A 23,552-nucleotide genomic window follows, 5' to 3' on the forward strand; every position below is an offset into this window, starting at 1 on the left:
TGATCCTCTAAAACTTCACCTCTGCCAGGAAGTTCTGATACCCTCCTAACTTAGGACCAGAGTCTCCACTTTTATCCAAACACTATTGTTTAAAAAAAATTTTAAGAATATCATATCAAAATGAATGCAAGGGAAAGGGACAAATTTTCACAAAATGAAAGCTACAGGAAATAGACTCCACATGATTAAAAAAAAATCAAGGTGAATTAGTGTTCTTCTCCATTCAGGATCTACTCTACTGGCGTTACCCGGTAGACACTGCAACCAGCCACATCTGCTAAACAATGTCATTCTATCCCCCTCCACTTCCACCCTGCTCCAGGCAAAGGAGAGGTTTTTTTCTCGTAGCCATTTCTTTAGACAGGATGACAGGCTTAAAATGCTCTATGAAATCAGCACTGTCTTTCCCTGACCCCGCAGCTAACTGCCCTGCCTGGGCTCTGTGCTAGTCTCCATGGCTTCCAGTTGGCTGCCCCCAGATACATTAAGACAACGATTAAAAGCTAACACAGATTGCTTCCTCATCTACGAAATGATGATAGGTCTTAAAGGATGCTTTTCCCACAAAAATGTCATCTGGTTCATTCTATCCTAATCTTCTCTGGGCATTTCTCCATTACTGAGCACGGACACCACAGGGACATAGTAGTACCCTGCAGCCCACTGCCCTACTCATCTCTGCCGTATTCATACAGGGTTAAGGACCAACAGGGTATTTCCAATGAAAACTTCAAAATATTAGAAATATTTCAACACACACACACACCTAACAGTAATGATCACACCTCTCAGAGAGCCAATGCTTTCTGCACTGTCTAGATCCATTTTGAAATTTCATGCCTGCCTTTAATTTTAGTAATCAAGATTTAGAGAACAAACTTGGACGAACCCCATTCAAACACCCGAGAAAACCATAATAGTTTTTACTTTTTTAAAGACAGAGTCTTTCTCTGTAGCACTAACAAGCTTCTAACCACTTATGTAGCCCAGGCTGGACTCAAACTCATTATTCTACTTTAGTCCCCCAGGTGCTAGATTGCTGGTGTGTGCCACCGTAGCTCCATAATTCTCATTATGGGTAATGCTTGTGGTAGCTAAGTTTCTTGTACTATGTTATAGGAGATACATTTTTAAATGTTGTATATGTTTGTGCCTAGTAACCACAGAGTCTAAAAGAGGGAGTCAGTTCCTCTAGAACTGGAGTAACAGAGATGGTGTGACCCTCTGTCTGTCATGTGGGTGGTAGCAACTAAACCAACTCCTCTGCAAGAGAAGTGCTCTTCTCCCCATGCATATATTATGAATACTAATACTTAACGGATTTGCCAAGTCTCACCTTACATCCCTGCAAATGTGTATGTATGTATGTATGTGTATGTATATGTATATATATATATATATACATATACACATATATGTATATATATATATATGCACGTGCATATGTACACACACACACATGTGATTTATATTAGATTTATTTATTTTATGTTAAGTACACTGGAGCTGTCTTCAGACACCCCAGAAGAGGGTGTCAGATCTTGTTATGGATGGCTGTGAGCCACCATCTTCGGAAGAGCAGTCAGTGCTCTTAACTGCTGAGCCATCTCTCCAACCCCAAACTATTTACATAAACTCCATACATAAAAATCCACCTACTAAGGGCAAGGGATAAAGTTTTGGAACATGGGATATTTCCCCTCTGTCGTGGGACTCAGCTCTCTTGTTGGAAAACCTTCTAAGACTGATTCAGAGTCTCCCCACAACAGCTGAAAAGAACCAGTCTGGACTCAGGGCTCTAGATGCTTTTAGTAATACTGGATGTCCTTTCACAATGGGAGCCTGCCCCTGCCCCCCGAGCTGAGAGCAAACCCCTTTACCCCTCCTGCTATTTGTTGTAGTTAGGGCTTGCATTTCAGTTAACTAGCACAGTCACAACATGGCTGGCTCAGTGGTAACATCTGCAGTGCAAGCCTGAAGCCTCGAATTAGCACTAGGTAAGGAGGCCGGAGCACTGTATTCAAGCAAGTAAGGCAGGCATGCAAATGCGTGGGGCACGGGGAGGAATTCTTGTGATCTGAACATGTGATCGGGGGTCTTCATGGCTATACCCTATCGTCAGATTTAACAAGAACAACGCTATTGATTGGCATTTGTTCACCCCTGAAAACCCAGGGCACAACTCTTTGTTCCCCAAGGTGAATCCTATCATGGCCTCCTAGTCGTGTACCCTGGAGTCTGGGGTAACAGAGAATGAAAGTGCAGACTGTCCTCACTAACTGGGACAAACACCTTATAAATAGTGACAAAGCAGGAAGACAAAGCAGGGAGCCAGCCTTTGCATACCACACAGTCAAAGACTCCATGGCACAGCATGAGCACATTTGTGTGTTTTGTCAATACCTGAAATGCTCGTGCCGATCCTAGGCCTCTCCTAAGCAGCAGGACATAGAAGCCAGAGCAGATCCAGGGCTGCTGCCACACCAAGGACCCCCTCGGAGATTGTCAACCCATGGTGGTGGCCTACAAACTGACGGGCTCTTTTGCCAGACACAGGGACACATACAGCCTAGATCTAACCATGCCATGCACGTTACCTCCAGCTGCACAGCCACTGCAAACTTGGGCCTATGCAGAGTGTGCATCCCGTCCAAACCCAAACTGAGTGAAGCACAATCTCGACTGAGACCCGGGACCTCTCCCAGGCCACCATCCCCGCTCCTCCACCTCCCTCTCCCTCTCTCTCTCCAGTACACACTTTACTGCACAGTTCATGGCGTTTTCCTTATACTTCCTGGGTAGTCTCTCCTTCCACCATAAGCCACAAGTTTTGAAAATGCACAAGATAACAAGGACACCAGTTGCTTTCAAACCCTCAGGAGCCCAACTATTCCTCCCAGGATCGAGTCTAACTCCTGACATTGGCCACTGGGCCCTGACTGATCCGACTCCTGTCCACCAACCACTTCAAGCCACCTCATCCTACTGTGTTCTTGCTGGGCCAAAAAAAGACTGCAAACCAATCCTACTTTCAGCCCGGCACTCCTACGTGCTAGAACAGCCAATCGTCCTGCAGTGCCACGCAAGGCACCACCTCCTGCAGGAAGGCCGCTTGATGTCAGTTTCCCAGAATCTAGAATGACCTGGGAGATAGACCTTATGGGGTGGGGAGGGAGTGGAACCTTGATTCTATTAACTGAGGAGGAAGGAGGGGCAGCACATGGTGGGTGGCGCCCTTCTCTGACTGACGTTCCGATTATGAGAGAGAGCAGGGCAGCAGCGCCCACTCGTCCATCTCTGCTTTCGGACTGCGCTTGCCATGTGACCAGCTGCTTCAGTTTCCCATCTCTTGTTTGACTTCCCTGCCACGACAGATTGCACCCTTAAACTGTGAGGCCACATAACCTGTTTTCCTTTAAAGTGCTTTTAGCTGAGTATTTTATGGCAGCAACAGGAAAGAAGGGAAGACAGCCTCCCTGAGGAGGGCTTCAGTTACACTGGGACCAGTTGCCCTCAGGGTTTCCTCCGCTTCTGTCAGCTCACTGCCCAGCACAGAGGTAGGCATTCACTAAACCATCTGCCAAATGAAGGGGCCAGAGAAACCCCGGCCCGCCAGGCTGGTCCGAGTCCTTGTCTAACACTCAAGCGGAAGGACTTACCAACACAGTCGCAGGTGGGGAACTCAGCCTGGGCCTTCTTGGCGGGCGTGTCCAGCAGGCTTTTAGTAGGTGTGTCTAGGTACTTAAGAGGTGACTCCAGGAAGCCACTGAGGGTGGGTGTGAGTGGGTTCTCTGCCTTGGTGGGCGTGGCTTCTTGTCCTCCCTCTTCTGACTGGAAGCAGGTGGTTGAGAGCACGGTCACAGCCCCTGAAGACTCAATCTTGATCTTCTTGGGGGAGCGGGTGGCAAAAGGGCTCTCTGGAGCTGGGAGACATGTTGATTGGTTTTCAGGTTCTTGAATGGGCACCGAAGGCGGGCCGGGAAGCCCAAAGCTATCCCCAAATTCAGCCTCAAATTGCCGGATGAGCTCCTCCAGCTTGTCATCGGCAGGGGGAAGGGGGCCGCCAGTGGAGCCTGACTGCAGGGCTACCATGGGGCTGGGGGATCTCATTTCCTGAGTAGGGGGCAGCAGGCTGTCCCCGGAGGGACTAGGTGCAAATAGCGCAAGAGAAGGTTCTGGGGGTAGAGGGGTAGCACAGCTCTGGGAGGCAGCACCCTGGGAAGCAGGAGACGGGACAGGGGGCTGGGCAGGTGGAGGTGCCTGTCCTTCTGAGGTTTGGGGTTTTAGCCCTTCTAGAATAATCTGCCTAAGAGGCAGGAAGAGGGGCTGCATGTCTCTGGACCTGGACTTCTTGATCTGAATGGGCTTTCGGATACTGGTCTTGATCCCAGGGGCGGTTTTCTCTGCTCCCACAGGACCTCCAGCTGGGGTAGGGGGCTTCTTTTTCTTTTCCTTGGGTGGTTTGTCAGGAGGCCGTGGGGCAGGTGAACCTGGTGGGGCCCACCAACCAGGAGCCTGAGGCTCTGTGGAAGCAGGGAAGGTGGCATCATGGGCCTGTTCCAAGAATAGGTTGCGTTTGTGATGAAGATGTTGCTGAAGTGCCGTCTGGGCCTTCTGATGGGTGTCAGGCTCTGGAGACGGCAGTGGAGCCTCCCTCTGGGACACAGGAGATGGCGCTGGAGCAGGGGAGGAAGAAGGGGCCTCAACCTTGACCTTGGGCTTGGAGGGCAGGGCCTCGGGCCGCTTGAATACTGACTGGATGTAATCGCTGGCGCTGCCCAATAGCTGCTCCAGTTCAGCCATAGGGTCAGGACTCGGGCGAGGTACAGGCCAGGAGTTCCGCGGTGTCGCTGGAGGGGTGTCAGTGCCCCATGCTTCAGAAAACTCGGTTCTCGGAGTTGCTGGAGGGAAGGCTGGGCTGTCAGGAGCAAAGGATGGATGTTCCTCTGGGGGAACCACAGGCCACGAGGGGGCCCGGAGGTAGGACTGGGGAGACCTGAAAGGGGCAGAAGGCGACAAGGCCTCAGGGAGTGGACCAGAAGCCTGGGAGGTGGAATGAGAAGGCTGAGGGAGGGCCGAGGAGAGCTGTGTGAGGGCCTCGATGGCGATGGCTGTCTGCAGGCTGATGTTTTTTTCCTTGGCAATGCTCAGGGCGCTCTGGGACAGAGGCAGGCCATCCAGGGGAGGTACCTGGGGGACCTCGGAGCTAAGGAGTGGCCTGGTGCTTGGGGCTGGGAGGCTAGCCTCACTAGGAGGCAGAGTGCCTGGGAGCCTGGGCCGGCCTTGCCCTCCCTCCATGGCCACAGACTTGATCTTGCCCTCCAGCCACTCGAGGTAATCAGGGCATTCTGGGCCATCGCAGTTGCAGTTGGGTGGTTTCATGCCATGTCTTGCCAGGGCCAGGGCTGTCTGCAACGTGTCCAGGTCTTCACTGCCCTCAGAGCAGCTCTCAGGCCGGGGGCCCCTGCCGTTGCTCCCAGCCTCACGACTCATCTCACGGTTGAAGGTTTCATAGAGCCGGGTGCTAAGGGCCCCATAAGAGGACACAGCTTCGGCCACAGCCGAAAAGGCCACCAGATCGTGGGCATCTTCCAGGCGAGCAGTGTGAGTAGGGCCTGAGGCAGCGTCCCAGTCGGGCTTCTGGTCTACCCGCCAAGGACCCGCAGCTCCCAGAAGACTGGGTCCGGCAGGTTCTCTAGCACCATTGACCGGCGCCCCTGAGGTGCTTAGCTGCCTTGAATCTCCATGGTACACTGGCCCTGAGTCCATCTGACCTGGAACAGGTCCATCAACTGGGCTGAGCTCTGAGCCTGTCTGGAGAGAGAACAGAGAGGGGGGAAAGGAAAAACATAAACCACACTATTTGTAAGTATCATCCTGCTTCACACTACCCAGGCACACTTCCAAACCCCTCTTTCCCTGCAGATTCTTCCCTGGTACTTGTAGAAGCCTCAGTCTATACCTTCATGCACCTCCACCCTTTAGCTGGTTTTACCAACGTATCATCTCAGAGCTGGGGAAGGGTAGAGCAACCCCCTGGGGCTGACTGGCTATCCAGCTCTAAGGAAGGGCTGACCTCTGACTTCTCCACATTTGCGCATGCACACACACACATACATACACACACACACATACATACATACACACACACACACAAACACAAACACACACGCACACAAACACACACGCACACAAAGAGGTTCTATGTGGAGTTCTCAGGGCCACTGGCCCTGTGAGAGCTCAAGTCAAACCCAAAAGGGGTTTTAAGCTTCTAATAACCATCATCATCCATCCCAAGCCCCTGTCTACTCTATTTTTGTGTCAGGAGGGAAAGGAAGCTAATCAACCCCAGCATGGAATGGTGTGTTGTAAACTGGAGCTTTCCCACTTGGCCTGGGCGGGGATCAGCCACAGCTTCCTACCGCGGAGGAAATCCACAGTTAAATCCTCTCACGTTAGGAGGACTAGTTCACACCCCCACACAGCCCCAGGCCTGAGGGAAATCCCGATGACTGATTCCACTGAGCCCCAAATTGAGATTAACCCTGCCTGGTGCAGATATTAACCCCATTCCATGCAGAGCCAGGTGGACTCCTGGCATTTGAATTTCTTTTGGAAATGATTCAGGCCTCCCACCCAGGAACAACCATTAAGCTATACTTGATGCCTACGAGCACACGAAAGGGAAAGAGAGGGTGGTTGAAGCGGACCTAAACAACATGGCCCAGAAAGGTAAAGGTGACTCATCCCTTGGAAAGAAAAGTCCTTCCTCTCCACCACAGGCCAGGAAAACCCTAGAAGGAAGGAAGGACAGATTCGAGGCACAGGCAGTAGTTGGGAGCCTGGTGTAACGCAGGATTGACAGCTGCTGAACATCTCATAGGTCACAGCAGCTGCTGTGCAGTCCGACACCTAGCTCTGCAGCACCCGAGGCAATGAATGGTCTTAAAAGCTTGGTCTGCAGAAGCTAGCACTGCTGGGAAGCTGTGGAACTCGAGGGGCTAGGGCTTAACCAGGAGCAGTCAAAGAGGACCCAGCTCCACAAGGCAAGCCCCCTGTGCTCTGCCACTGTTGCAGACACTGACAAAACCAAGTGGCTATTGTCTGAACCCTCTGAAACTGTTACCAGCTTTCAAGATATTTCTATTTCTGTTGTTTTTTTACAACAATGGAAAGCTGCCAGATACAAGGGGGAATTTTAGTAAAGATAACACCTTAACCAACTTATTATTAACAACAATTAACCAATGTTATAACTCAACATTAATTATAACATATTTTTTCGTCATTGTGACCAATAACTGACAAGAAGCAGCTTAAGAAGGGAGGGGGTGCTTTTGGCTCACAGCCTGCGGGAACAATCACCACAGGTACGGTTTGATGGCAGAAACACACACAGCTGGGGCACTAAGGGTGTGATGTCACTGCTGGCTCACATCTCAGCAGACCAGACATACAGAGGGAAACGCTGACCATTAGCTGGCTCTTCCTTTTTATAGAAGGTATAAACTCAGTATAGACTCTCAGTTCAAGGAATTCTGCCCCTATATCCTCTTTAGAAAAGTCCCCAAAGACCTAAGGTGTGCCTTAATGTCCAAGGTATTTCTTAATCAAATCAAACTACCCATTACAGCTATCACTATAATATGGCAACACTAATATCACAGGACTCACAACTTAGACAACACCTACTAAAATGTAGAACCTGGGTCTATTCATGGGGAAATTATCAGGTAAACAAAACTGCAGTGTTTATATAATACCTGAAGTGTTCTCTTGAAGCCTATAATCAAGAGAGAACCTCTTTCAATGTATATAAACAAAATTCATTTACAGGTTAGAGCTCAAACTAGGGGCAAGCAGCAGCTGCCCTACTGATGCGATTAGAATAGCAGCAGGGACAGGATACAGCTTTGTCCATCCTAATTTTGACCTGGATCGTTGTCATTAGATAAGAAAATGTTTCTGGGGATGCAGCACAGTGGGGATCACATGACTAGCCTGTGTGAGGCCCTCGGTATCGGCCTTCCAAAAGGTAATAATGATTAGAACTACAGATTCCAATTTGGGGCCTTAAGAAATAGCTCAGCAGTTAAGAGCACTTGCTGCTTAAGACCAGAGCTGAAATTCCATCACCCATACCAGGAGGTTCATAAATGCCTGTCCAGCTCCAAGGGATATGATGTCCCTTCTAGCCTCCGTGGGCACACTTACGTTTACACACACAATATCTTTTTTTTTTTTTAAACTGAGTATTTTGGTTTTTCAAGACTGGGTTTCTCTATGTACCCTTGGCTGTCCTAGACTCACTCTGTAAACTAGGCTAGCCTCAAACTCAGAGATCCATCTGCTTCTACCTCCTGAGTCCTGGGATTAAAGGCATGAGCCACCATTGCCCAGCTACAAACAAACAATAAGAAAACAAAACAAAACAAAAAACCGATAAATGCCCTTGTTATTAGGATGAACACATCCATGTATTTAGCAGTAAAGGGACACTAACTTAATCTTAGGTAGTCATAAAATGTTTATACATGCATATATACGAATATATAGAAAGAGAAAATGGGGGCTGGAGAAATGGCTCAGAGGTTAAGAGCACCGACTGTTCTTCCAAAGGTCCCGAGTTTGAGTCTCAGCAACCACATGGTGGCTCACAACCATCTATAACAAGATCTGACGCCCTCTTCTGGGGTGTCTGAGGACAGCTACAGTGTACTTACAGATAATAAATCTTAAAAAAAAAAAAAAAAGAGAATGATGAAGCAATTGAGAATGTAAATATTATGGGTATATGGGAGTTCCAGGTATGATTCTTACAACTTTGTATAAGTTGTAAGATTGTCAAAATAGAAAGTTAAAAAATAAGTTAGTTCCTTGGGTAGCACACAAAATGCTTTAAGATGGCGGCGAAGACAGTACCAGCCCCATGACTCAGGTCAGCACAGCTAGCACAGGCTCTAGAATGGTGGCAGGCACTGGGAAACCAGTTCTTCTGTTGCAAAGAAGCCTCAGCCTGTAGCTCCCACTTCCTCATTGCTGGTTCCTGTTCTGGCCACAAAGAACCTACATGCTTTTCTAAAGTCTTGGAACTTTGTGTATGTGGTCATCAGGGTTTCTGGCCTCTCCATTGGTCACTGTGGTTTACTCTTAAAGCACCACTTCTACTCCTACCTGAGTTAGCCGTATCTCTCTCCAGGACTCTTCTGCCTCCTGCGATGAGTAGTAGTTAATACAAGGCGATATCTACATTCCAAGGCTTCCTAGGCCTTCCCTAGCCAGAGCTGGGACAGCAGAACTCTCCCAGCTCAAGAAAAGTCTCCTATCCCCAACCTGCTGGAAAAACAACTTTGAGACACCTAGGAGTTTATCTTATGGCCTACTGCTCACTTTAGAAACTTACACAAGTGAGACTTACAGACGTGAAGCAATCCAGCTTACATGCTTATGTGTAAAGGGCCAGAAAGAATCATGCATAACCAAGAAAACCATCAGAGAATATCAAGAATCACAAAAACAGTGTCAGGGAGACTAATGCCACATGAGCTGAGGCTTCCCCAAAATGGTCAAGACAACCAAAAGGGATTTTAAAAGTTATTTTTGGTGTGTGAATAAGAAGAAAGCACTAAGGCTGGCTGTGTGCCACGCAGTTCCCAGAGAAGGAAAAATGCTTTTCAGACCAAAACGAGAATAAAGGGAAAAGTAGACAGGCAGAGAGGGAAGGCAAGGAAGCCAGTGTGTGTGGGAGAGATAAGAAAACTCAAATCCCAGTTTCCTGGTCCAGAAACCCCACGGATACATTTCTTAGCACCTGCCGGTGAGCCTGGGGCACCTGGGGCAAGCCCGCAGAGACGCCAATGAGCCAATGAGCACGGAAGGCTGCAAGCACCACGCCTGCAACTTTCAGTCCTGAGATGGATTCAAAGTATTCAAAATGTATTCTCGAATGATTAGATGGACCATAAGGAGTCAGGTTCAACAGGAGACTATTATATAACTACTTTCAGCTTGTTCTACCATTTTGTGTCATGTGGCTAATGAAGCAGGAGATTAAGACACCATGATGCATAGGTCAGAGCCAGAACTGCCACAGATCCAGCTCAGCTGGCCTGTCCAGAGTTTGTGTTTTGTTTTTGTTTGTTTTAATGGGTTTTTACTTTTGTGTGTTGTTTTTTGTTTTTGTTTTGTTTTTACAATTTTAAAGACCAAATTGTACATGAAGCCTTGGTTTTCTTTTTCCTTTCTTTTTCTTCTCCCCCGCCCCCCAAGAGAGGGTTTCTCTGTGTAGCCCTGGCTGTCCTGGAACTTACTCTGTAGACCAGGCTGGCCTCGAACTCAGAAATCCGCCTGCCTCTGCCTCCCAAGTGCAGTGATTAAAGGTGTGTGCCACCACCACCCAGCTGAAGCCTTGGTTTTATTGAAGGTCTACATTTCTACCTGGAAAAGCTGACTATGGCAGAAAGGAACTGTTGTTTATACAGAATGTAACTATCTCAGCACCAGCACAGCCTTCTGAAAACAAGGCCAATGATCAGGGATTATTCCTGAATAATCAGAAGATCTGCAGTCAGTCATCACTTCATTTACCTCTACCACCTACCAAGCCCCTGTAGGCGTTTAAGTCACAGCGCCATCTGTGTGTGTGAACAGTCACAGGATGTTCATGGTAAACAATGTCTGCCACAGCTCTGCTGAGGACAGCTGTGGAGAGTGCTTGCTTCTAAGTTCCTGTCACTACAGCCCAGTCACAGTCAAGAGTACAAGCTGGAAAGTCAGCTGACAGGGTGGGGTCTAGAGGTCTCACAGCGAGATAGGAAAGCAGAGAGAATAGTTTGGCAACCTGGAACTCCACTTGGTTTGGACGACGCACACCCCCTCTAACAACTCACTTGACAGCCTGATACCCACTCTTACCTACATGTGCCATGTATGCATACATACCCCTCTCTAAACTTAGGAATGCATAACCAACAAAAGACTCCTGTATGCACTGTACTGCTCAGAGACAGACCCCTCTCTGAATAGACTATTTCTCCTTGCCTCAATGGCCATCAATCCTAGATCCTATTCAGACATACTTGGGTAGGGTCTGGGTACAGAAGATAGGCCATTCTGGCCTGAGCTGGTTTGGAGTACATGTGCAATTGTCTTCAAAGTGGACTTTTAAGGGAAATCTCTATTCACCATGTCATGCCTAACTGGATATGTATATAATTAGTATCAGATGGGAAGGGACATGCAAGGTAGAGAAATGGTTATGTAACTTGAAAGCTGTCAAGTAGACAGAACTTCCCAGAACTAAGCTCCTAGTGTCCAAACCCGTCCTGCTCTCAAGGGAAGGCAACAGTCATCAGGGCCCTTCAGAATCTTCACTCAGGCCGTCCCCTTGCCAGTGCATCAGGCCTGCTCTGTCTTTCTCCATTATATAAAGATCCCTTGTCCTTCTGCAATCTGAGTGTGTCTTTGTTTCAATCCCTTTAATAAGAGACTAGGAACCTGAACATTTAAGCCAGACTCTGGCCACCAGCAACAGCATGGTTGTTCTTAGAGAAGACACAGATGTTGAATATAGGAGGGATAAACTATTCATATATTGAGTAACTGTGCCACCTGCCAGAAGGGCAAATAGGCTGGACCAATGTGTCAAAGGTCAAGAGGCTAGAGAGAGAAAAAAAATCAAACAGTAAATACGGCCTTGTACTTACACCATGGCTATGCATATTATACTCAGGAGACACAGCAGTGTGCACTCAAGTGAAAGACTGACAGCTAATGATCCACTCACCATAAGGTGGTGCAGCGGCTTCTGAGGGCCCTACAGCCCAGGCCTTTCTCAGACTTTCTGACTGTAATCCACAGTAAGAAATACTCAGGGCAGTTTTCAGAAAAGTCCTTACCAGACCGGCTACTATGATTATGTCCATCCCTTTCTTACCTGTCTTTTTTAAAATTTAGGCTAATATGTTTTAACTGATGGATCCCAACAGTCTGACAAACAGCTATGACACAACCTAAGCAGGCACAAACAGTCTCTTCCTGAATGTGGGCTTCCTTCCTTCTCGAGTCACAAATGTTTCTGAAGCAGATGCAAGGGGAAACACAGGCCTGGGGACATAAGCACACAGCACTATGTGCTCAGGTGTGCTTGGGTCAGGAGGGAAAGCAAGACGCCTGCTCTCTCCAGACAGGTATGCATGGGGGGGGGGGTCTAGAGAGGCTCCTCTCAGAGTAATAGTTAAGATGAGACAGGAAATATAGAGAGGTGTGGAGGAGGAGGGAAGAGGGAGGAAAGTCCAAGCAGGTATAGATGAGGAGGCCTGACAGGCTGTGGATGTGGCTAACTGCTGAGGTCTGTTGGCAGAACATTTGCCGCTCATGTAGAAGACCCTGGGTTTAATCTCCAACCACACCCCAGATCCAAAATGGAAGGAAGGAAGCAGATTTGGGGGTAGCAGCATGGACACAGTGGAGAGCTTGAGACTTACATTCCGGGGGGAGCAATTTCAGGTATTACTAAAACCCAAAAGTTGTGAGTCAAAGGCTCAGCAGACACCACCATCGCTATCCAGATCTGTGACACGAGGTCTGAGCTAAGGCACCAGCAGAAGAGTGGGTATGAAATGAGTCACAAAGGTAAAATACCAGCACCAGAAAAAGAACGCAACACTCTGCTGGATGAATGTTCCTTACCAGACCTGCTTACTTCAGGCGCCTGCAGAGTCCGGGCCAGCGTTAAACCACATGCAGACTGTTCCACTGGGATGCACAGCCAACTGTGCCCTGAGCTGCTAAGGGATGAGGCGTGCCTCACCTCTGGAACCCGTACCTCTGCCTCCTGCACAGCTGGCTGGCTGACTGGCATCCATCTTATCCTCCCTACCCAAGCTTGTAAAGAACCTCTGAGGTCTCTGCTACAACAGGATGTCAAAGGTCTTGGTGCCACCCTTTCTGGGTACAAACCCCACCCAGCTCTCCTGGGGCTCTCCTACTCTTGTTGGGTCTCTTTGATTTGTAATGTCAACAACTCTCTGGATGTCTTACTCAGGTTAGGGTGTGCTCCCCTTGCCTGGAGCAGTAGAGACTTGTCTCTGGGAGACTGGAGGTATAGAAATGTCCTAAGCTTTGTCTCCTTTGAGGAGCTGAGAGATCCGGAAGCTCAGGGCTCCCCTTTGTGCCACTCCTGTGTCCCTCCAGAGCTACAGAGGCCTCTGCTGGAATGTCATTCTGCATCCTGCCCTGCTGCCCCACCCTCTATAGCGAACTCCCTTCTGGGGCTCCCTAATCTCCACCACTGTCTCCCAGACAGCTACAGGGGTTCAATAGCAGCAGCCTGCCCACCATAACGGAGGGAGTCCAGAAGCCCTGGTGATGGGCAAGGCTGGGGAACAGGTGGATTCTCTACTCTCCAGAAAACTGAATCACCACCACCACCAGAGACAGCTTCAGACACGATCCCAGCTTCCCACGTTTTTCCTGGTTTGCAGTTAAGTACACACCAGCTCTGCAATCCTGTACCAAATGGGAAGCAAAGGGACTTGCTCTGGAAGAGTGAGCGGTGCCAGGGGAGCGAAGCACTGCTGCTCATCCTTCCTCAGCCTTGGCTGGAGGCTGAGTTACAACAGGAACAAACTACAGGGCCGTCCTGATGCTTGTCAGCAACACACCACGTTAGCAGAAACCCGTCCAAGGTGCTGGCAGCCAGAACGAGCAGCTCCCTCAACCTCCACAAATGCCCGTCTCTACCGTGGACTCTCTGGGGCAAATTCTCCCAGAATTTGGGGCAATAGAGGCTGCCTTCCCACCCCAACCCCAGCTCAGCTCCTCCACTCAGCCAAGCTAGCAGCCACTGGAAGACTTGAACTTTGCAGCCCCATCTTCTCCCTCAGCCGAGTTCAGACCTCTCTACAGGAGGCAAAAATCTTCCCCTCTGTCCCAAGTGGACACGGTGCAGGGATCCTGTTCATGGCATTCTATAGAGCTGATCAATTATTCATCTCTTCAGAGGGCCCTTACCCTCCTGAGATTTGCTGACAAAGCTGGTGTGTAATGGAAAGACTTTTAGGGGGCCCTGGCAGTGGACACACACAGCTGCCCACTTTGGCAGGAGTATGTGTGCACATGTGTGCACATACACTACTGAGCCCCAGGGGTGTACCTCCTTTACAGACTGCAAACCCAAGAGGGCCATGTCTAACTTTTTGACCCTTCGCACAATAGCAGAGTCACTTCTTGTCAAGGAGGGACTAGAAGTGATTTCCACAGCTACTATTCATGTTATCAACACAGCATTAAAAGACCTCCTGCTTTTCCTATTACAAACTGGACCTATGCACAGGTCTTTCAGTGACAGAGATGCTTAAGAAAATGCTGAGACTGCCTTCTCTGTGGCAGGCCTCTGCTACATTTGGCAGGAGTACAGGACTATGAGAGTTCAGGGCATCTGTCCCAAAGAGGAACAGGAAGCTGAGAGGAGACCTGTAGAGGTGTGCTGGGGCACCCCACCCCGGGCAGCCCGCTCTGCACCCCACACTCCTGTCATCTAATCTTCTCAAACTCTACAGGCACCACACATAAGGACCGTGCGCACCATCTCATCATGCAGGGCTGCCATTGTAAACCACCAAGTACTCTGAGACTCACCTCAACAGATGCAAAAGCAATAAGGCAATAGAAGAAGTAAAAATGTTACAAATGCCAAGATTGTGTCTCCTGAAGCATTTACAGAAAAGAGCTACAAAGAACCGGAGTATTCCAGAAACACAGGCATAGTTCTAACGTGTTCTGTTTGTCCTTATGAAGAAAAAAGGGGAAGGGGTTAACATATGAAAAATATTCCACTAAAGAAACACAAACATACAACACACAGACAGTGACAGAGAGAGAGACAGAGGCAGAGAGACAGAGGAGTGGGGTCAGGGGAAGACTGGCGGCTGCAGAGATGGCTCAGAGGCTAAGAGCACTGGCTGCTGTTGCAGAGGACCCAGGTTCTATTCCTAGCACCCACATGGCAGCTCACGACTCTAACTCCAGTTTCAGGGGATCCATTACCGTCTTCTGGCCTCCTCAGGCACCAGGCATGCACATGGTACACATACATGCAGGGAAACCACCCACACACATAGAAAAAATTAGAAGTTAAAAAATTAGTAAAACCAGAGTATGATGCACACGCCTGCAGTCCCAGCACTCTGGAGGCTGGGGCAGGAAGTTTGAGGCTAGCCTAGGCTACATAGCAAGACAGTCTCACACAAAACAAAACAAGGTGAGACTCTTGCCAGGGCTACTTATTAGATGTGTCCCTTTACACAATCTGTTCTTCTGGTTCCTCGACTGTAAATGGAGTAGGGTAGTAAGGATTAAACAAGTCATGTGCTTACAGCACCACAAAGTTTGTGTGGCTCTTTGTTTGAGACAGGGTTTCTCTGTGTAGCCCTGGCCACCCTGGAATTCAGCATGGCCTCAAACTCACAAGTATCCCCCTGCCTCTGCCTCACTGGGATCAAAGGTGTGCAACAGCACCACCAGGCTGGGGCGTGTTAGGTCAACACCAAGTGTCCATGAGACTCATCAGCAGCTCTTCCTGACACAGCACTAGAAAAAGGCCAGAGGATGATCATTCTGGAAGCATCTGTGGACTATGCTTAATGTCAAATACACATGACCCATGGCCCTGTAGTTCCAGAGAAGCCACATACTCATGCAGGAGGTTAGTGTCTACAACTCCATCACAGCAGCATGTGTGGACACCCCAGGAGCTCACCAATCACACAGAGATGAGTCATAGACAATGGGAAGAGCCAGCCACGGGGCTGGGAGAGCATCTCACAAACCACACTGAATGAGAAAAGTGGGAGGGAGGAGACAATTTTCTGGATAATGGCACTCACCTCCAGGCCTGACTACTAAACTCCATCCTGGAACCCACACAGTAAAAGAGCCTTGCCTCTTGCATGCACCGTGTGTGCATGTGTGCCCACACAAAGAACTGTAGTGTATGTTTAAAAGAGCTGGTCTTACTCTGGCATGGTGGTGAATACTTTTCATCCCAGTACTAGAGAGGTAGAGGCAGATGGATCTCTGAGTCTAAGGCTAGCCTGGGCTACATAGTAAGACCCTGTTTCAAACAAACAAAAATACAAAGACTAAGCTTCAAAAGGGTTCCGGTGTGCACATGTCTACACACATCCCGCCCCCCGACACACACATTCTGAAGATTCTAAAGATTTCTACTAAGCAAGTGAAATTAAATGTAAGGAAACACAAATGTATAACAGACACTTCAAAAAAGGAAAGATAAACATGTAATTCATGGCGAATGCTGGGTCTCTGAGACAAAGGCAGGGATAGACTAGAAGGAAAACACCAGCAAGCCGTGCTTTTCCCGGGAGGCTGTGTCTGTGGCACATTATGTGTGTGTATTAATGTACACCAGAAGAATTAAAATTACTTAAAGTGATAACAGGAAACTATAAAGCATAAAGACACAGGAAATGTGTTCAGTGGAAACACTTGACAGTTCAGAATGCCCCCGCGTCTTCTACTAACTGGAAAGTCAGGGTCTTGTGTAGCCCAAGCTGGCCTCACACTTTCTGTGGAGGATGACCTTGAACCTCTCATCCTCCTGTCTCCACTCTGAGAATGCGTCAATCATGAGCATAGGCCTCCGCACCCAGCTTTATGCTGGAGATTGAGTCCAAGGCTTCCGGGGTGTGGCCAAGCACTCTGCTGAGCTACACACCCCCATCCTCAGGAAAAGGTTCTCCTGATGGGGAAGTGAATGCTTTCTGAAGGTGGGGGGAGGTTCAATTCAAAACACTGCTCGACTTAACAATTCCATCCCTTTAACAATGCTCAAATAGATTTCACTCACACACACACACACACACACACACACACACACACACACACACACAGTGCTTGGCTCCAGGTGGCAGGAAGTGTGCATATTAAACTTTTTCTTTAGAAATTATTATTGTATGCATATGATGTCTGTACATGTGTTGCCAGAGCAAGCACACGAAAATGTTCTTGTTCACAGCTTTTTTTTTTTCGTTTCTTGTTTTTTGGTTTTTGTTTTTTGGATTTGGTTTTTTCGAGACAGGGTTTCTCTGTATAGCCCTGGCTGTCCTGGAACTCACTCTGTAGACCAGGCTGGCCTCGAACTCAGAAATCCGCCTGCCTCTGCCTCCCAGAGTGCTGGGATTACAGGCGTGCGCCACCACCGCCCGGCTTTGTTCACGGTTTTTTATACTTGATTTTTTTTTTTTAAGTGGGGCAAGGGAGTTAAGGATAGATTCCCAACAACAAGCCTATGAACACAAAGAGGAAGTGCAACTACAAGACTCTGGACTATCTGTGCAGTTTCTGTTGCTACAAACTGGTCTCTCGTGCACAAGTCCAATAAGAAAACCAGAAGCGTGTCAGGGAGATGAGGAGTGCCCTTATCTGAAACCCTTACCCAGGAGCCATGGTTGCCAACTTCAAACCCCAACCTACAGCCCCTGGCACAGCAGCTGCCCAGTGCAGAGCCCTGGCCTGTGGGCCCCACAGCCCCAGCCTCCATCTATGGAGGAAATTGATCTGACCACATCAAAGGACTAGCAGAAGGCTAAGTCTCCAACATACCAGAACCAGGTCAGGCCGACAGGGTCACTCCCAGGCATAGCAACTATGCAAAAATACAGCCCCAGAGGTGTGTGCCTTGCACCCTGGCTGCAGGGCCTGAGCCAGCTCTGCAGTACACTTCACTGGACCAGGACATCAATGACTCAGTCAGGCACCACCTACCGCTGCTTACAGCCAGCCTCTCTGCCACCTCCTGCCTCAAAAAGCCTTCTTAAAAGGCTCAGGAAGCCAGCAAGCAAACATTGCTGCCACCACAGTCCTCAGACAGACAGCCTTAGTGAATGGCCCCATGACTGTTTCCTGAAGGAATCTCAAATTCCTCAAAGCCCAGGGAATTCAGGCATGTCAGAGGGACTAAGATTGAGGAGAAGCAGGCAGGCAGCTAACAGTTTTGAGTGGAAGTACAAACTGCATGCAGCAAGTAATTCTGACTTAAATGTAACCTTCCAATGCTCCCGACACTACATCGATCTTGGCAACAAGCCAAATCCAACATCAGCCACGGCAATGTGGATGCCCACAGCCTCCTTTCTACCCACCCCCTCCCCACTACCCACTTATAATTGTTCGGGAGAATAAACTCCCACAGTTGAAGAAGGGTCTCAAAGTTATTAACAGATTTCATCTCTCAAACTCTCCAAGAACTTGCTCCCCTGTGCATTCCGCTCTCAAAGACTCAGGTGGGGTCATGAGTTTTCCGAGGGGGTAGTAGAGGACTAGAGACACACATCAGTTGGTCCTCCTCGGATCCCCAGAACCCATGTAAAAAAGCCAGGTGTGAGGTGCAAAAAAGTGGAAGTAAGCGGTTCCTTGGACAGTCACCCTAACCCACATAGCCATCTCCAAGCCAGTGTGTGAGAAACCCTGCCTCAAAACAAAAAGAATTGATATTCAAGGAAGCCTTCTGGACATCTGCGTGCGCTACATGCCAGGGTCCCGTGCCAGCGTCCCACGCCAGGGTGCCTCTCACAATTGGAATCTTTACTTTCATTTCAAATAGACTGATGACTATGTAAATAAATGACTGGGGCAAGAAGGACCCCTCCCGATGGTGAGCCTCGGAACTTCAGTTTAAAGATCTGCACTTCTTTCTCTTTTTTTTTTTGGGGGGGGGGGGAAGGTAGTTTCAAGATAGGGTTTCTCTGTGTAGCCCTGGCCATGCTGGAACTCACTCTGTAGACTAGGATGGCCTCACACTCAGATCCACCTGCCTCTGCAGGTGGGAGTGCTGGGATTACAGGCATGCGCCACCACTGTATGCAAGATCTGTGTTTCTTTTTCTTTTTTTCATTTTATTTTTACTTATTCATTTTATATCCCACTCATGCCCTTCCTCCCAGTCACTCCTCCCCTTGACCTCAGAGGGTGGAGCCACCCCCCCCCCCCCCATCCTCTCACCCTGGCACATCAAGTCTTCTCAGGGCTAGGCACGTCCAGGCAAGGCAGCCCAGCTAGAAGAACATATCCTATGCACAGGCAACTGCTTTTGGGATAGCCCCCGACCCTCATGAAGACCAAGCTGTGCATCCGCTACCATCTATGTGTGTGAGGGGGAGATCTGCATTTTTAAAAAGTCTTTTCTATGTACTAGTGAAAAGGGATTCATTATAAACAGAACATTGGGGTCAATTATAGGACAACACAACAGGATATTAGATATTCATGGAATCCCTTAAATACCAAGGAAAAAGATGGATGGAATAGGGAAGTCAGACTAACACAGCACCCAACCACATGAGACTTATGACAGCATCAAACCATGTGCACCGTAAGATTCCCTAAGAGGGAAAAAGCCAGCTGCAGCAGCCCCATGAAGCAATGACACTCCACCAGTGAGTGTAATCAGCCTATTAAAAACCCTACCTTTTGCTGGGCGGGTGGTGGCACACACCTGTAATCCCAGCACTCCGGGAGGCAGAGAAAGGCGGATTTCTGAGTTCAAGGCCAGCTTGGTCTACAGAATGAGTTCCAGGACAGTCAGGGCTACAAAGAGAAACCCTGTCTCGGGGTAAAAAAAAAAAAAAAAAAAAAGGGAAAAACCCCACCATCTAGCTATACAAAATCACCTCTCCAAATACACGGTCAGCATCACCGCTAGGCCCTGGGATACTGTGGCAAAAGAGCAGGGTCCTTGTCTTGGTCTGTCAGCTGTTGGATGTTTGACTTTGTCTTGCATTCACACTGTGTCACTGTCATTAAAATGTGCGGGAACGCATAGTCCTCCGTCTGCATACTCTGAATATATAACTAACGAAAGAGCCACTGGCTGTGGACTTGTCTTTGAAGCTGCCTTGTGTGTGTCGACTGGTAGAATATCAAAGGCATACACTAAACTCATTACAGAGCCCGGGAAACCCTGGTGCACAATGCCAGGGAATAAAGCGAGGTCATAAGGGAAAGATAAGGAAGAGAAGGAACAGTGTAGTAAAGTTGTTGGAAAGTTGTGGGGTGGAAGGCTTTCTCCACCGTCAGAAGCAATGAAGATGTGCACATGAGGCCAAGAATGCCTTGCTTGTATTGGTGCCTTTTGTAATTTAGTTTGGAGTATATTAGTTTAATGCAGCACACAATTCTAAAAACTGGGGACACGGAGTATACTCAGTGGGATTTTTACATTAAATTTCCCCTTAGCAGCTCATAAACCTTTGTATAACAGTTTGCCACACTTCCCATGCACACACTGTCCAGGTGGGTTGTGGGTTGTCTGTCTCCACAGACCTCTTCCTACATCTGTTTGGCCTTATAATTCCACCACTGGCCACAGACACTATAGGAAGCAACCTTGACAACAGGTGGCGTGCACCCAGCACATGGCCCACCTTATTTGGATGACAGTTTAGAAGCTGTATCATTAGCAAGGCTATCCATGGTGAGATGAGTGTACAACCCAGGGGCATTCACTTTAGAACTTGCATTAAAAATTGACACCGTCATGTATGAGCATGCACTTGTTTTTCTTTTCTTTCTTTCTTTCTTTTTTTTTTTTGCACTTCTTTTTTTTTTTTTTTTTTTTTGCACTTCTTTTTCTAATAATTTGCTTTTATTTTACAAAATGACCTAGGATGAATTAGGGGAGAAAAAAAAAAAGACAACTGGAGAGGATGGCTAATAGGTCCAGGAATACAGGTGGAGAAGAGAAACAACTTCTAATGTTTTACAGTACAGTAGTGTAACAGTTAACTATACACTTCAAACTAGGTAGTAGAGAGGCTGGAGAGAAGACGACTCAGTGGTTAAGAGGAAATGAATCAATTCTCAGCACCTACACAGTGGCTCACGACTACTTTAACTCTAGTTCCTTGGGCTCTAACACCCACTTCTGGCTCTGTGGGCACCGCATGCACATGGTACACAGACATGCGTTTGGGTAAAATGCTTACAAATTTTAAAAAGGTAGAATACTGAATGTTTCCAACACAAAGAAATGATGTTTGATACAGACATGCTAACTACCAAGGTCTGGTGGTTATGCATCACACACACATACTGAAATGTTATATTGTATCTTATAGATGTAATCAACTTTTTGATTTTATAATTACTGATTTATATCAGGTAAAAGTTAACCCTAAACAATTTACATAACGAACTATAATGGCCAATCTAGCCATCCCATTTGATATAAGAATGTCGCATGACTGCAAGGGGCCAGCCAGTAAGACAGCAGCTAGTCAGGCAACCGTTCTTGCCACCAAGCCTGACAATCTGAGTTCAATGCTTGGGACCCACATGGCAGAAAGAGAAAACGGACTCTAACAAGTGTGTCTCTAGCACCCACACACCCAGAAACCAATACGCAAAATGTTCAAAAAGTTTTTTTTTAAAAAAAAAAAGCTGCATGCAAGCCACCAAGACAATAGGAAAAATCTTCCTTTCAAGATGCATAGCAGAACAACCAGGTACCACCTGAAACAGGACTTGCGCGTGTGTCTCAAACCAGGTTCAAAAACCCACTCACAATGAACCAAGCTTAAGTATAAGAACTAAAACAATACAACTCTCAAAAGTCAGGCATTGTACCATTTCCCCAGATGAGACAATGGATTCTAAGATATAACACTCAAACAAGGGGAAACAAAGAACAAAGAGCAACCGGACTTCACTGGTTCAAACTTCTCTGGGTGACAGAGACAGCTCAGCACTTGCTGGCATCAGCCTGATATTTGGTCCCTGGGAACCCGTATGGTGGAAGGACAGAGCTAATTCCTATGAGCCGTCCTCTTAATAATAAATGTCTTTCTCAAAGAAATCCATTGGCTACGTGGGTCATCACACACCAGGGGGAGAGGAGGTGGGTCAAACCAGAAGGGACTTGCAAACCATATATCTGATAAGTGACTATTTGCATAAAACCTCATACAACTTAGTAATAAAAAGACAACCCAGTTTACAAATGAGCATGCTAGCCGGGCATGGCGACACAAATCTGTTTTCAGGCACTTTCAAGACTGAGGCTAGAGTGAGTCTTCAAGATCAACCTGGCTTATACTATACCACCCTGTCTCAGAAGAACAAAATACAACAAAACGACACCCTTACACAAAACCTTGCATGTGACCACCCATTCCAATGGTACCCCTAACAGTCAAAATATAGAAACAACCCCAACGTGCAGCCACTATAAACAAATGCAGGCTAGTCAACCAAAGGAATATTCTGAATTATGAACTTTTAGACAGGTAGCCCTTGAGAACATGAAGAAGGGTCAGGCAATGTGAGTGCATTTATATGAAAATGTCTAGATTAGGCAGAGCATCCAGCGGTGGTGGCTGGGGCTAAGGGGACTGAGGAGCTGAATTCAGTTTCCACAGGGCTTCTCTGAAGGTGATAAGACAGTTTATGAAACAAAAGCATAGTAGGTGTGCATAATATAACTCTAAACATAGCTGGACTGTGTAGTTTAAACGGGTCAATTTAATGCTATATGAATTATATCTCAATACAGGCATAAGATGAAGAGGAGGAGCTGGAGGAGATGGAGTAATAGTAGCGGCAGTAGTGAGGCCAGTGATGGCTCAGTCAGTGGGTTAAAGCACCTGCTGCTAACCCTGACGACTGAGCTTAATTCCTGTGGACCTACAGGATGGAAGGAGAGAAATAACTCCAGAAGTTAGCCTGACTCCCATGGGTAGGAGTGCGTGCATGTGTACGTGCACACGCCTTTAGATAAACCTTCCTCTCCGATTCTTTAAGAGGCTATAAGGAAAAGCTGAAGCAGGAGGGGAGGACTTAAGGGTGAGCGCACAATCAAAAGTGCAGGTGCAGCGGCAGCAAAGACCCGATGGGAAAATCAGGAAAGCCAGTTCAACTCCTTGGCCTTTCCTGTAAGGTCACAGGACAGTAGGGACCCACCCCAGGAGAGAGAGAGGTTCCTTTCTCACAAAAGAGAAACTACCTCACACCTAGCCAAAGGGCTTTGAAGGGAGGAAGCCTCTCAGCAGGGGTGTAGGCAAGAAAGTGAATGCTAATCGATTGCTGAAAAGAACTACAAATTACTTTCAACACCCACCCCCCAGGGGAAGAGTGACAGCAAGCCAGAGGGCCAAGGGCCACAGAAACATCCCTTTTGGAATGTAAATGACCTGCTCCAGATGTCCCACACCTGGAGGAAGATAAGGAGCAGGTGAGCCGGCCACCTGTTCACCCAGGCAGTGGGTGACAGTGTCATGAAGGTGTCCAGACTCCAGCAGCATTTAGATGTGTTTCTCAGGTAAGTGAAGAACAGGTCCCCAAACAGAGGCCCCAAATTGTGGGGGTGGGGAGGAGCTGACTCAAAGTCCAACCCCTAACCTGAGGGAGTTTCTCCTGGGAAAAGCGGTGACTGCTGGTTCCAGGTTGTTCCCCATCGCTGTTCTCAGGGACAGGCAGTGGCTAGAGTTTTAAAGTCCTCCCCTCCCAAGCTTCAGCCTTGACCCCAAGCCAACTCC

At 48.0% G+C, this 23,552-nt stretch overlaps 1 protein-coding gene across 6 annotated transcripts in view; it reads right to left on the minus strand.

Annotated features, from left to right (window-relative positions):
- The window catches only part of Tet3 (tet methylcytosine dioxygenase 3), a 96,488-nt gene that overhangs the window by 38,157 nt on the left and 34,779 nt on the right, over positions 1-23,552 (minus strand). For 4 of the 6 annotated variants that reach the window (XM_052174090.1, XM_052174096.1, XM_052174091.1 and 1 more), the window contains one exon: positions 3,660-5,814. In XM_052174090.1, coding sequence (XP_052030050.1) covers positions 3,660-5,814 — 2,155 coding nt within the window. Of the gene's footprint in view, positions 1-3,659; positions 5,815-12,690; positions 12,883-23,552 lie in introns of those variants that run through there. The other 2 variants (XM_052174094.1, XM_052174093.1) reach the window with 2 other exon arrangements.

The sequence above is a fragment of the Apodemus sylvaticus genome, chromosome 2 (assembly GCF_947179515.1).
Source record: "Apodemus sylvaticus chromosome 2, mApoSyl1.1, whole genome shotgun sequence".
NCBI classification, from domain to species: Eukaryota; Metazoa; Chordata; class Mammalia; order Rodentia; family Muridae; genus Apodemus; species Apodemus sylvaticus.